The 13,847-nt window shown below is 51.4% G+C and overlaps 1 protein-coding gene across 8 annotated transcripts in view; it reads left to right on the forward strand.

Moving 5' to 3' along the window:
• The window catches only part of LOC124233052 (GRAM domain-containing protein 2A-like), a 37,406-nt gene extending 23,779 nt beyond the window's left edge, over positions 1-13,627 (forward strand). For 2 of the 8 annotated variants that reach the window (XM_046650089.1, XM_046650090.1), the window contains exons 2-12: positions 4,617-4,706; positions 5,536-5,593; positions 5,953-6,028; positions 6,639-6,742; positions 7,363-7,461; positions 7,593-7,664; positions 8,198-8,260; positions 9,258-9,402; positions 9,641-9,740; positions 10,619-10,723; positions 13,303-13,626. In XM_046650089.1, coding sequence (XP_046506045.1) covers positions 4,624-4,706; positions 5,536-5,593; positions 5,953-6,028; positions 6,639-6,742; positions 7,363-7,461; positions 7,593-7,664; positions 8,198-8,260; positions 9,258-9,402; positions 9,641-9,740; positions 10,619-10,723; positions 13,303-13,396 — 999 coding nt within the window. In that variant the 5' untranslated portion in view covers positions 4,617-4,623 and the 3' untranslated portion in view covers positions 13,397-13,626. Of the gene's footprint in view, positions 1-4,613; positions 4,707-5,535; positions 5,594-5,952; positions 6,029-6,638; positions 6,743-7,362; positions 7,462-7,592; positions 7,665-8,197; positions 8,261-9,257; positions 9,403-9,536; positions 9,741-10,618; positions 10,728-10,986; positions 11,237-13,302 lie in introns of those variants that run through there. The other 6 variants (XM_046650086.1, XM_046650091.1, XM_046650087.1 and 3 more) reach the window with 6 other exon arrangements.
• The last annotated feature ends 220 nt before the right edge of the window (positions 13,628-13,847 follow it).

The raw sequence follows: 13,847 nt of genomic DNA on the forward strand, positions 1-13,847 counted from the left end.
GGGGCAAGGACGAGGTGTCAAGGTTAGAGATGTAGATTTGGGAGTGTCTGCCTGTGGGAGTATTTTGAGCCTGGGGGAGGCATCCAGAGCAGCGTGTACGTCAGGTGTCCTGCGGGGCCTAGTCCATGAGGTCTACAGGAGGCAGCTTGACTCTTGCATCTCTGGCTTCCCTGCTTACTGCCTCTTTCTCCCTCTCCTCTCTGCCTCTCCTTTCTTGATGGGCCCGGCTCTTATCCTGACATCTCCTGGTGCTAGCTGCCTATCCCTGCCCTTTCAGCAGCCCCCCAGGCTGGGCAGGCCCCATACCGGGCTCATAGTGTGATAAGCTGAGTAAGTATTTGTGGAAGGAATGAAGGAATGGCAGGTGGCCTGAGTTCCCTCACCGGCCAGTGAGGCTTGAGGACAGAGCAGGCACCTGCTGTGTCCTCTGGCTAGCCATTCCTGCTTCAGACCAGGCTCAGCAAGGTGAAAGCACCTCATCTGAGTTTTCCAACCTCTACCCCCTTTAACGTCAAAGATACTGGGTGTCCCCTACCCCATCCCTCTCATGACAATAATAATATTTTTTGTGGCTTTTATTGAAAAAAACAGATATTGGGGGGCTGGCCCCATGGCTGAGTGGTTAAGTTGGTGTTGTGTGCTTTGGCGGACCTGGGCTTCACCAGTTCAGATCCTGGGTACGGACCTAGCATGGCTCATCAGGCCATGCTGAGGTGGCATCCCACAAAGCAGAACCAGAAGGACCTACAACTAGAATGTACAACTAGTTACTGGGGGCTGTGGGGAGAAGAAGGAAAAAAAAGATTGGCAACAGATGTTAGCTCAGGTGCCAATCTTTAAAAAGAAAAAAAAGAAAAAGAAAAAATAGATATGGATTTGAGGACCTCTTGATGTTAACTCCACAGTCTGTACGTGGATGTGGGATAGGAATGGACGGGCAGGGTGTGTAGTTCACAACTCACAGAGGAAGAGCAGCTAGCTCGAGGAACTCTATGTGGGAATGGACAGAGGCTGCCAGCAGGGTCGGGGGGCCCAGGCTGAGCCGTCCTGGTTCCTCACTTTCCAGTTCCCTGCTCATGAAGCCTCCTTCCTGGCTCTCTGGATGGGGTCCAGCTGGTCCTCGGGTACCCCTACCACCACCCCGCCTGACAGGTTCCTTTGGTGAATGCTTGATGACCACTTCACCCTAGACCTTTTTATCTGGCATTGCTCCCATTTCTTTATTTTCACTCATCTAAACAAATGCAAACACTATGGGGGGGAAGACTAATTATAGCAGAAAGTCTGAATTGAAGATAATTTTGAAAGCAGTGCATTTTGGCCACAGGGAGGGTCTCTGTACCAACAGCATTATCAGGACAGCCAGGAGGGACTGGCTCCAATGGATGGACATGAAAGAATGGCTTATAACCATCCTGTTGATCACAAGTAAAGGGATTTCTTTTAGTTTAAAAATATTTGAAAGTCCTGTGTTCCCAACTGACTCCCGTTTATTGTTTATTGTTTTCTTCACAGATATGCTGTGGGCCGTGGCCACAGCCTTTTGTTATTCTCATGGTCTGTCTCTCCTGCAGCCTCTGTTCTTTATCTCACTTACACTGTCTTCACACAGTCCTTCCTCAGACATGCCGAGTGCCTGCTGCATGATGGCATTGCACCGGGCTCAGGGGGTTCAGGGATGGAGGAGGCAGTCCCTGATGTCCTGGAGCCCCTGGAGATGGACAGAGCACACCACACAGCGTGACAGTGACATCAGGGTGCCATGAGTGCCTGCAGCAGGGTCCCCTCAGTAGGCTGGGGGAGGGCCGAGGGAAGGCTCCCCTCCCCGAGAAAGTCACATTTGGACCCAAAGATGAGTTTGGTTTGGAATGCATGCAGAGGCATGATTATGGGAGCCATGCAAGATCAGAGTCCTATGCAGTCAGTAAGGCTCAGCTTCCTTTTCTCCAGGAGCCCTTCTGTGACTCTTTTACTCCATGGGATCTGTGTGTCCTCTGAGCTCCTGCAGCCCTGACAACATGAATCATACTCTCCAGTGCCTGAGTGACAGGCTCCCTGCCTCTGAAACCACAGGACAAGCTCCTTCTCCTTGGGGTCCTGTTTTATTTCTGGTCCTCCAGACCGGAGTGTGTCCCTCAGCGGAGCCCACGCCCTTCTCGTTCCTGGTGGCCCAGTGGGCTCAGGGGCTGCAGGGCTCTGAGGTTTGACTTGGACCTCCTCCACCTTAAGGGCCTCTCTTATCAAAGCACTTACATTAAGTAAGGAGCAGAGAGAAGGAAGATAAAAATAAACACAAGTACAGCAACAATACCAGACAAAACTAAAAGACAAATGACAAACTGGGGAAAATATTTGCAAAAAATGATAAAGCAAGGATTAAATATTCTCAATAAAGAATTTATACAAATCAAGAAGAAAAACATGAGGATCCTTACAGACAATTCACAGATGAAATTCCAATGGTTAATATATATTTGGAAAAAATTGCTCAACCTACCAGTAAGCAGAAATAGAAATGAAACCAATTTATTTTCACCTATCAAATTTTCAAAGGTGAGAAAAAGACAATACCAGTCTAGGGCTTGGATGTAGCGAACGGGCACCCTCATATCATGCTGATGGACGTGTTAACTGGTATAGCATTTGGAAAGCATTCTGGAAGTGAGTCTAAAGAGTCTGAGAAAGGTTCATTCTCAATCCACTGATTTCACTTCTGAGATTCTATCGTGGGAATGGACAGTGACATGGGGAATTTCTCATGAAATCATGTTAAACAACAAAAGTAGGGCGTAGAAACTGTGTGATATATAATCCTACTCACATAAAGTATATATTTATGCATAAATATTTTCTTTGGGTGATTTTTGTGGGTTTTTTTCCTTATGGGTGATTTTGATCGTCATATTTTATATGTTTCTCATATTTTCTATAATGAGCACAAAAAAAATGAAGAGGGAATGAAAAAAAAAATCTGTGTGAAATGTGAAACAATGGAACCAAATAAACCCAGAAATTAATTTTGGGAGTCAAAGGATCAAATCACTGGCATAACTTGTCACTTTGCAAGATTCAGGAAATATATATTGATGTGTATACCAAAACCCTCCATTAGGTTGAGGGCAGAGGTCACCAGGCCATGTGACTATAGCTGGGCTGATTTAATGGGTGAGGGTACCTGGCTCTGGGTGACACTGGGTATAGCCTGTCTCTTGGTAGGTCTCAGTTTCCTAATCTGTACAGTGGTACAGTGGGAGGGGGTCAGACTAAACAATTTCTGAGGACTCTGGCAGATCTTGGCTGAGTCAGAAACTCTGTTCTTGAAAAAGAGAACTTCGACTTGCCCCCGTCACACAGCTGAGAGGGACCAAGTGCTGGGATTTGCAGGCTCCTGGTTCCAGCTCCTTATCTGCTGAGAAACCACTGCACAGGACATTGTTACCTATTTGGGACCACTGCACTGCCTTGTCTTGGCTGTGCTCCTTGGCCAACCTCTCATCCTGTCACAGCCGCTGGGCCCACTCACTGGGGGGCTAGTTTGACTGCTCAGGCTTTATTGATTCCTAGTCTGCCTGCCCTGGAGGGGCAGGAAATGGGAACCCCATGCTTTGGAGCTGTCTAGTGGAGGCATGAATTCAAGCCCATTTGGGATCCCCACTTGCCCAGGGAGAGGGTGCCTCAGGGCCCTCTCTCTGGGACATTAAAAAATATATATATATATATATATATACATTTTTTGTTGTTGTTGAGGAAGATTGACCCTGAGCTAACATCCATTGCCATCTCCCTCTTTCTGTTTGAGGAAGATTGGCCCTGAGCTAACATCTGTGCCAATCTTCCTCTATTTTTTGTACATGAGATGCCACCACAGCATGGCTTGGTGAGTGCTGTATAGGTCCATGCCTGGGATCCAAACCTGCAAACCCTGGACCACCAAAACAGAGTGCATGCACTTAATCACTATGCCATGAGGCCAGCCCTTCTTTGGGACATTTTTGAGATGGTTTGGCTCTCAGGGCCAAGCTGCCCTGACTGTCCAAAGGTGATCGAAGCCACTTCCTGATGTGGAGCAGCCCCTCCCCTCCCGGCCCACAATCACCTGTGGGCTGACTGGAGTCCACTCCCACAGCATCAACTGCATCAGCTCTCAGCTTTGATGAGGACTCCTGTGTTCAGTGACCTTTCCCAGAACCTGACAGTTTATGGTAATACTGCCCGGGCACCTCAGAAACTTCTTTTGCTTTCAGCTGTGAGCAAGTCTCAGAGTCCTCCCTCCCATGTACCTTCTCAAGTGTGGGGCTGGAGGCCTAACTCCGCCTGGCCTAACAGCTGCCTGGCGCTGGGGATGAGGTAGATTGATTTTCCTTCCTGCTCAGGTGTAAACTGAGCATCAGGCTTCCAGAAAAGACGGTGTGTAAGACTACTGCCTCCATCAGCTGCCCCAGGACCCCTGCCTGAGCTGTTGCCTCTGGACTGTGACATCTTCAGCCTTACCCTGCATAGCAAGGCCAGTCCTGGGTGGGGGCAGAGGCAGCTGCCCTGGGGCATGGTGGAGATGATAGGGAAAGGTGTCCTCAGGAAACCTCTCTTCCTAATGTGGGCCTGTTTCTCTTTAGCAGCAAACAGATGCATGGAAAGACGGCTTCTCTGAAGAGTCCCGAGTCCTGCACAGAGCAACTAGACAGAGTTCAGGCACCCCTGGACTCCAGGTGAGGCCACCCTCCCAGTCACCTGTACATACAGATTGTAGGTAGGAAGGCCTCAGGAGGTGACCTGTTAGAAAGGGGACCTTGAGGCTGAGCTAGGGTGTTAAGTCTGGCACAGGCTGCCCAGGTCCTCTTCCTCCCACTCTCAGGCCCGTCCCAGTGCACTGGGACCTAGCAGAGTCCAAGCTTCTCGGGTTACCAGCCTCCTCCCTGCCCACCTGTCCTCAGGCCAACCTGGCCAGGGCAAATGTTTGTGTTTCAGCACCACCCCTTCTCCCCCAACCTTGGTAGCATCCATCAGGTCAGGGGAATCTGCCAAGCTCCTCACTGCAGAGCTCGGCAGGGAGGAGGCTGCAAGGAGGGCAGTCCTGCCGGGATCATGGCCCATGACCAGGCCCCGGAGCTGTGAGTCTGACACCTCCATCTCACCCACTCCTCAAACAAGTCCCCATCCCTGTGCTTTCTGCTCATTTATTCTTGGGTCTGTTCTTCTGCTCGTCCCCTGGCCAGAGAAATGGGAGAGTTTTTGACATCCAGGGTGGGTGGCTCCTAAGCATTTCTTGGAGATTGAGGCTCAGGTTGGGCAGCCGCTGATCACACGTGTTCAGGGAGGGCTCTCAGCGACCCCTCCTTGCATCCAGGAATGCCCTTCCCCAGAGTTGAGCTATGTGCTTACTGTGCTTATCACTTTGCTGTGGCCCCTGGAGAAGGGCCCCAGGCTCCAACCTCTGCCCTAAGCTTCTGGCTTGAAGCCAGGGCAGAACTGGCACTGAGGATACATGGGTAGGCCTTGAGGGTTCCTTGTTCCTGGAATGGAATGTCTCCTTTGCAGTCTGCACTGGCCCAAAGGCTCGAAGGGTGAAGAGATAAAGAAGTGCAGCCGAGAAGGGGTAAGTGTGTGGAGGCTGACTTCTCACTGCCCACCAAGGGAGGGGTCCTGGGCTGCCTGAACTCAGTGACTATTGGCTCCTTAGCCAAGGCCTGTCACCAGGAAACCTGAGTGAGTGTCCCCTCCTGGGTGGGAGTGGTGTGTTCCCCTCCAGTCATAGGCTGCCTATCAGGACCCAGCGTCACCAGGAGACAAGGTGTGCTTGGAACTCAGCCCTCCACGCCCATTGACTGCTTACTGGCTGCTTCATGCTAAGTCCCCGGGGGGGGCGTCTGTGGCATTATTTCCTGGTGGCTGGAGCAGAGCCCCTTGGTGGTCTGATCTCCAAGGACTTCTCAGACCCAGCCCATGTGTTTGCAGACATCACTGAGTAAATACAACCAGCAATACCACAAGCTGTTTAAGGACATCCCCTTGGAGGAGGTGGTTCTCAAAGGTGAGCTGTCTCCCTGGTGTGGCTGGACAGGCGCCTCTAGCGCCCGAGGCCCAGTTCCTCTCCTCTGGAACCTCCAAAGCACGATTTAGATATGGGAACTGGCTGCCCTTTGGATGTGGTTTGTCTTGTTTCTTCAAAAGTATGAGAAGGCTGGGCTGGTTTGGGATATGAAGTTGAATTTGTGAAGGGTCTCTTGACAAAATGTCAGGGCTTCCAAATCTAATTTCTGTTCTGCTCTTATCAGTGACTGTTCTCAGGTCTCTCACTGAGCATGTGGGAGCATTTGCACAATCAAGGCCCTCTCTCAAGGGCAGGGCAGAGCAAGGGGTTCTGCCTAAGGGAGTGAGAATCCAGGCTTAGGTGACCCCTTGGGGCATGGTCGGAGGAAGAGGAAATATTAGCAGTTTGGTAGGGTAGGTGGGGGCAGTCAACATTCTGAGGAAGGGACTCTTGGGATGCTGGGGGAATGAGTTGTTTGGAGCCTGGGATTGGGAAGGGGGATTCTGAGGAAGACCGTCCTTGAGCCTGGACTCTGGATTCCTGAGTGTGAGGACCCTGAGGCTTCCTGCTGACCTTGCTCATGGTGGTCTTCTTTCCTGCGACTTCCTAGTGTGCTCCTGTGCCCTCCAGAGGGACCTCCTTCTCCAGGGCCGGCTCTACATCTCCCCCAACTGGCTCTGCTTCCATGCCAGCCTTTTTGGCAAGGATATCAAGGTAGTAATGAGTGGTAAGGGCTGCCATAGCCCAGTGAAGCCCTAGCCCCCTGCCCTGCAGGCACACCTCAGGTCATGCCTGTCCTTCTGCAAGCTGGTGAAGCCTCTCACTGGTTGGATGAGCAGCTGTGAGGTGTCCCAACTGGTGTCCAGGGGAGTAACCCTCCCTCTTCCAAAACCGGGACCCTAATCTAGACTCTGCTTCTCGCCTGAACAGTTCACAGCCAGATTATCCTGCCTATGGGTGTCTCTGAAATGCCTTCAGAATCAGAGTGGCATGTCATTTAGGGGGGACCATAAGTGTGGCCAGGAGTTACGTCAGGGAACTCCTTTACTGGAATATGGGATTCACCAGAGCAACCACCCTTGGCCTCCTGGATAACAGGGTGAGAGCCTGGAGTGGTGTGTGCTGCCAAGGCTGGGGTTGGGTGCTGGGGATAACTGGAAGGGAAGCCTACATAAGAAGGTGGAATGTTCAGATACTCTCCCACATGGGGCCAGGCTTCTCCATGGTGTTCATGCTTGGCTCACTGCCAGCTGTGGCTGGGGCCCTATGCAGGAAGCAAAGGGACCATGTCCTTGGGAGTGAGTCCTGAGAGAAGCATGCTTCTCCCCACTCAGGTGGTCATTCCTGTGGTGTCTGTGCAAATGATCAAAAAACACAAGATGGCGCGGCTCCTTCCTAATGGTCTGGCCATCACCACCAACACCAGCCAGAAGGTCAGTGAGTCTCTGGGCCAGCGCTCCCTTGTCAGTCTCCCCATCCCAGTCCCAGAAACCCATAGCCTGACTGTGGCACACTCTCAAGTCGTTATTACCCCACCCTCTTCTGTTTTCTTTCCATGTCCTAGTATGTCTTTGTGTCACTGCTGTCCCGGGACAGTGTATATGACATGCTGAGGAGGGTCTGCAAGCACCTACAGGTATGGAGTTCAGGGGCAGGAGTTGGGCTAGGGAGGCTGCTCAGGCCTGGAGTGGGGTCTTGAGACAAGTCTGTTGGGGGAGGTCGGCCCATCTCCAGCACAGGGAGAGGGGAGTACGGGCTTAGGCTCAGTGGATCAGAGGCAGTCCTTGGACTATGTGTCTACGCTTGTGAGCATGTCTCTTTCAGGCCAGTGGGACCTTGTGTGTCCCCATGTATATGCTCTCACATGTGCTTCCTCAGCATATGGATAGGCAGGAGCACGTGGCTGCTTCCCAATATGCCTACAACTCTCTCCGGCTCCTGGTGAGGAAGGTGGGAGGGGCAGCAGCATTGGGGAGTATATTGCCTTGGATTTGCCCTCTACTCCAGAATTAACTAGGGGGTTCCTTGGAAACTCTGGGAGCTATGCTCCATCTGACCCAAAGTGGCTTAGTTGGAGGCAAAGCTCTCTTGGAGAGTGCTAGCACCTCCCCATGCCTGACCTTAGCTGTTCCAGATAGACAAGTGACCCCTGTTCCCTTTTCTCCTCAGCCTTCCAGCAAGAAGAGTCTGAGTGTAAGAGAATTTCCAGAGGAACCTAAGTGCCAGTCTCTGGTGAGAGCTAAGGCTGAGAGCAAAAGCTGCTTCCCTGAGATCACCAGTGGCTCTGTGGTTTCAGGGCTTCTCAGGCAGGGGCCCACAATGCAGAACTGGGGCCCCAGGTTCAAGAGCCAATGGCCACACTATGCCAGGGGGGCCCTAGCCCGCCACACTCCATACCAAGCAGAGCTACTAGGTCCTGGGCAGATTTGCTGACTCTGAGCAGAACAGATGTCCAGCCCCCAAGAACACTGCCCAGGTTGGATTCCACACCTGTATGGACTCAGAGCAGTGACCATCCTCTTTCCTCTAGCGGAGTCAGGATGCCTTCAAGGGGATAGAGATGTCCTTGGGCAAGAACTCCAAAGGCTATCACTGTGGAACCCAGACAGACTTAGTTTAGATTTGCTGAGGTCCCAGCAGTTTGCTTAGCTGTGGGGGTTCTGGGTAAGCAGAGCTGAGTTTCTAGAGCAGAGATGGGGGGTGGAAATGACCCCAGGGTGCTTGAAGCCTCCTTCAGTAACTATTAAGTGTTTAGCCAAGCATGCAGCATGACGCAGTGGATAGAAGGTGATGTTCCCATTTTTGTTGATGGGCACCCTGAGTACCCCTGCCAAGGTCAGTGATGTGCTTAGCATTAGAGCCCAGATTTGAAGGAGTCATGACTTATCCCATCTAAGATATTTTGTGCTGAGCTTTCTTGGACTCAGCTGATCTGAGCATGTACCTGGGTTGCCTCACGTCTTAGATCCCAAGTGGTTCTACACTAGAAGTCTTCAAAGACATCACATGTTAACTGGCAGAGTATCTGGTCACTGCAAGGGAGCAGATAGGAGAGACGTGTGGATGCTATGGCAATGATTTCCCCTTTCCTGGATACCTGCTTTCATGCCTTGCTGGGTATCCATACTGGTAATATCTGGAAAAGCTTTGATGAACCTAGTGTGGGCCCCTTAGGGCAAGCAAGATCCCAAGGGCCATGGTGAGACAGCTTCTCCTGCCTTCTCTGCAGGAAGTCCTCATCCCCGAGATGAAATGGAGAAAAGTATGCCCTGCATCTGGGTCTCTGTCCCTCCCAGCCAACATCCCTTGTGTCCCTCGGGCATCCATGGACTCCACGGACAGCTTCTTTCCCTCCAGGAAGCCTCCAGGGTCTGGTGAGTTCAAGGGGCTTGACAACAGCAACTGTGTGCAAAGACTAGGCTTTCCCTCCTCCTACTTTTGCAAACAGGGATCATCACAGCCCGCAGGGCTTCTGAGAGCTGTTTCTTTCTTTCTCCAAACCGATAAGGGCAAGCCAAGCAGCTTCGGAGAATATGGGGAGGTGGGCATGCCCTGTGTTGGACTGGGGTCCTGCCTGCCCCGGGAAGATGCCCAACTGCTCTCCTATTGCAGAGAAGGCTGTCTGTGAGGAGGAGAAGCTGGAGGAAGAGCCCAGGAGTGAAGGGGAACTGAGGCTCTGGGATTACCTGCTCCTCAAGATCATCTTTGTGCTGTAGGTGACTATATTATGGGAGGGGAGCAAACTGATCCGGGTATCTGGGTGTTTGGAGCAGGGGCCTTGGTGTGTGGGGAGGTCACTGTCCAGAGCCAGGGGAAGGTTCTGAGTCAACTGCAAGCTGCTGGCTGGTGTCTGGAGGCCACATGGCAGACCTTCTATAGCAAGACAAAGTATCTCCAGTTTTTATTGTTACAAACCAGCAATTTAGGGTTAAGGCTGTGTGGTGGGGAGGGGCAGGGTATGAAACTGTTGAGAAAAGGAAAAGTTGCACAGGACTGGGGAGAGGGAGGGCTGGCAAAATTGGATAGGGCCATCAGATAGACTAGGGAAGAGCCATGGCCTTACCACTGCTACCCACCATTAGGACAGTTTCTGGAACCCCAGACTTGTCTGTAATTCCGCCTAAGGACCAGTAGGGTAGTGAGCATGGTGGGACGTTTTATGAACAGCCAGTCCCTGGCTTCCCTTCACCTAAGCTCATCACCTTCCTCTGGCTCTGCTGGCTGGGTTTTGACTGTTAACCTCAGCACTTGCTGGAGAAAGGGGCCTACTGTCTTAGTGGGTAATCTTAGTGGCCTCCCAGAAGAGGCACAGGACCAAGGTGGCTGGTCAAAGGGAAGGTGGGCTCAGCTGAAGAACCCAGAACTCCTGCTGGGCTTCGAGGACACTTCCATGGGAATGAGTCTCAGGACCTTCATGAGGCCTCTGGGAAGAAAGATGCCCAGGCCTGAATATAGCTGCAGGGCAAAGGATTCTTTAATTCTTCCAACTGCAGGAGTAGCTTAGTCATTACTCCTATTTTTGGTGAGCCTCGAAAAAGGTCCTTTTACTAGAAGAGAGATTCAACCCTTTCTTGCCCCCTCTTTCTCCAGGATCTGCTTCTTGGTCATGTCCTCATCCTATCTGGCATTCCGCATCTCCCGGCTGGAACAGCAGTTATGCTCCCTGAATTGGGATGGCCCAGTCCCTGGGCACAGGTGATCCCCTTTCTCTTCCCTAATGCCTCTGGGATTGAGGGTTAAGGACAAGAGCCAAAACCTACGGCCAGGCTGCTTGTTACTCTGGCTGGACTTGGCCCTGCCCTTAAGCTGGCGTGATGGCCCTGAGCAAGGCTGGGCAGAGTGTGCAGGTTACACAGATCCCACCCTGACTCACTCTTACTGGGGGAGAAAGGCTTCACTGACCTACCTGCCTGCCTTCTACGCCCTGTCTCTGATCTGGGCGTGTCTCCCATGTGCAGGTAACAGCCAGCTGGCCTTTGTTCCGGCTCCTCCAAGAAGAATGCTCTAGGTGCTGAGGTTCTCCCTATGATCCCCTCGGTTTATGCTGCTGCTGTGCTGAGACTGAGTATGAAGGAAAATATTCCAGATCCCTCCTCCTCCCCACAGCTCTTCTCCCTCCTTTAATGAGTGATCTGAAGTACCTGTTTACAAAGCTCCTACAATTTTGGGACTCAGACAAAAAGCCAGATTTTTGGAAACAGCTGAGGAATTCTGCATTCTAAGCTTCGGCAACCACTTAAATGAAAAAAAATTGTTTCTTGGAAACAGTTCCGGCACACAGGCAGAGCACGAAGGGCCACCCCAAGAGAGGGCCATGATTTGATACCTGGAATGTGGCTCTCTGTCACATGGCTCACTCCAGTGGTAGGACAGGGGCCAGAACCCATACACCAGTGTGGACTCTGCTCTCTCCCAACATACTGTGCCCTCAACTTGGGCCCCTGAGAGTCCCTGTTCTGGGGCCCAAAGGCTTCTCTTCAGGGAGCCAGGCCCCTATCAGGCCTACAACAGACTGGAGGGAGGTAGGGGCAGGCTATGTATAAGGAGAGGAAGGCTTGTGGCCAGGATTCCAGTAAGAATGGAATGTTCATGATCTGTGCTGAGGCTCTGTTCTGGCCCCTCACAAGGAGGCTGGCTGAATCTAGAGGACACTACCCACAGCAGGAGACAGTGGCAGGGGCTGTGAAGGAGAACAGAGGTCCAGCATTCTGTGTCCTCAGCTGCCACTTCCTGGTGAGATAGGTGGATCACTGTGGTCACAGACCTGATACTGGATCTTCTCTTGGTGTGCTCAGACATTTCCAACGTGCCCTAGGCAGGAAGGAGGGGTTGGAAAGGGTGGTGGCTCTGATTTGAGGTCTTGCTCTGTACTCCCTGCCTGACTGCCTGGATTTCAGGCAGGGCCAACTGCAGCCTGTTGGGGAGGCTTGGCTAGGCAGCTGGGCATGATGGTGTTGGGCCACCACGGGGCAGAGCTCACTCATGTCACCTGCAGTCAGTGTGTGGCAGACCACGAACAAGGGTCCTCCACTCCATGGGCTCTGTTCTCTATAAATAAAGTGGAGGTGTCCAAAGCGGGCCTAGTCTAGTGCAGGGACCAGGCCAAGGAGGTCTGTCTGATACCTTTGGGGATGAGAGCGGTAGGGGATGGAAAGAGTGGACATGGTGGTGGCTTTGCCTTAAGAGATCCTTCTCTTAGCCTTCTCTGTCAAGGCCTTCTCTATTCCAAAAAGCGTCTCTGTGCCTTAGAACTCTGGCCTGCTCTCTCTGGGACTCATCTTCTAAGACAGTGCCCTTGGAGGTTCTGGAAGGGCCTTAGTGAGGAGGCCAGATATCAGGGAAAGTCTCTGGTGATGGGGTGGGTGGTGTCAGAAATAGCCACTGTTTTTCCCTCTTCAGACACCTGAGAAGCTAACTGGGGAAACATCCAGGGGAAATGATTGATTGTGGAGTTGCGATTGTCTGTCCTGTTTATGACAAAGCCAAATGAGGATTGGAAGGACTGAGAGTGGGTGATAACTCCCTACGCTCAGACTGGAGGTCTCTTCATCCTGTCCTCATCCCAGATTCTAGGATTAAGCTTAGAGCCTGGCCTTGTGGGTTGCTTGCACCGAATCTGTATGTCTCAGGTGAAACTCGCTGTTCCATTCTCCCTACAGTGCCACACTGGATGAATGCCCCTCCTTTTTTTGGGAACAAGTCCCCTTCATCACTCCTTTCCATAATATTTTCAGGGAAATAATCCTACTTGCCCCAGCGGCTCCCCTCCCTGGTCCTTGCTGAAAGGCAGGGAGAACAGATCCATTCTCTGAGCCTTGCTAGGTTGAGCCAGAGGCCATAAGAGGTGCCAAGTCGTGGGTGGCTGTGCCAAGATGCTGGTGAACCCAGTCTCCAGCCATGCCCGAGACTCAGAAAGGGGAAGAGGAATGCTGTAGGGTATATATGGAGGCCCTCTTAGGGTCCAGGGCTTTGAGTGGTATGAGTGTGCCTGTCCCTCTGGAGGGTCCTCTTTCTGTTTCTCCCTTTTGTCCCCCAGCCTAGTCCTCTGCGGCCAGTGTACCTTCTGTTGTGCTCATTTATAAACTATGTGTATTTATACAGACCTGCTTGCATTGGCTGATGCTCCTTTAATTCCCTCAGAGTCTGGTTCAACTATCCTTGGGTTGTTTCACTATGGCATTGGCCTTTGAAAATATTTTTAAATAAAAAATTTGATTTTTCTAGTGTCCTGTGATATGGAAAGTTCATTTTTATCTTTTGACCACTCATTAAAGGTACTGTTATGTATTTGGCACCAAGGAGACTGATGGAGCCCAAGTCATTCTCAGAATCCCAAGTACTCTGCAAATCTTCATGAACTTCAGCTGAGCTAACTCATACTTCAGGCATATGGGGAAGGATAAGGATGGCCACAGCAAACCACCACAGTCTTCTGCCTTTGTTGGGCGGACACTGAGAATGCTTTCTCCATTTCTCCTTTTCTCCTGGGCAACTCCAAAGCAACGTCCCTGGTTTAAATAGTATTGTGCTTCTGGTTCAAGAATTAAAGTCTGGAGGTTAGAGCCAGAAAACTCCTGTGTCCTTTTCTATGACATTGAGCCTAGATTAGGGAGGTTAAATTCCAGTTTGGGCAACATCACCTTTCTTTTCCCCTAGGATGCCCCCTCTAGTAGTGATTCATTCATTCAGTAAATATTGAGCCCAGACTATGAGCCAGCTACTATGCTGGGCATTGGGGATATAGCAGTGAACATGTCACGCAATATCTCTGCGTCTCCATGGCACTTAAGTTCCATGTAAACATAAGTTCCAAGTAAAT

Source organism: Equus quagga, unplaced genomic scaffold (genome assembly GCF_021613505.1).
Source record: "Equus quagga isolate Etosha38 unplaced genomic scaffold, UCLA_HA_Equagga_1.0 153_RagTag, whole genome shotgun sequence".
In the NCBI taxonomy this organism is placed as follows: Eukaryota; Metazoa; Chordata; class Mammalia; order Perissodactyla; family Equidae; genus Equus; species Equus quagga.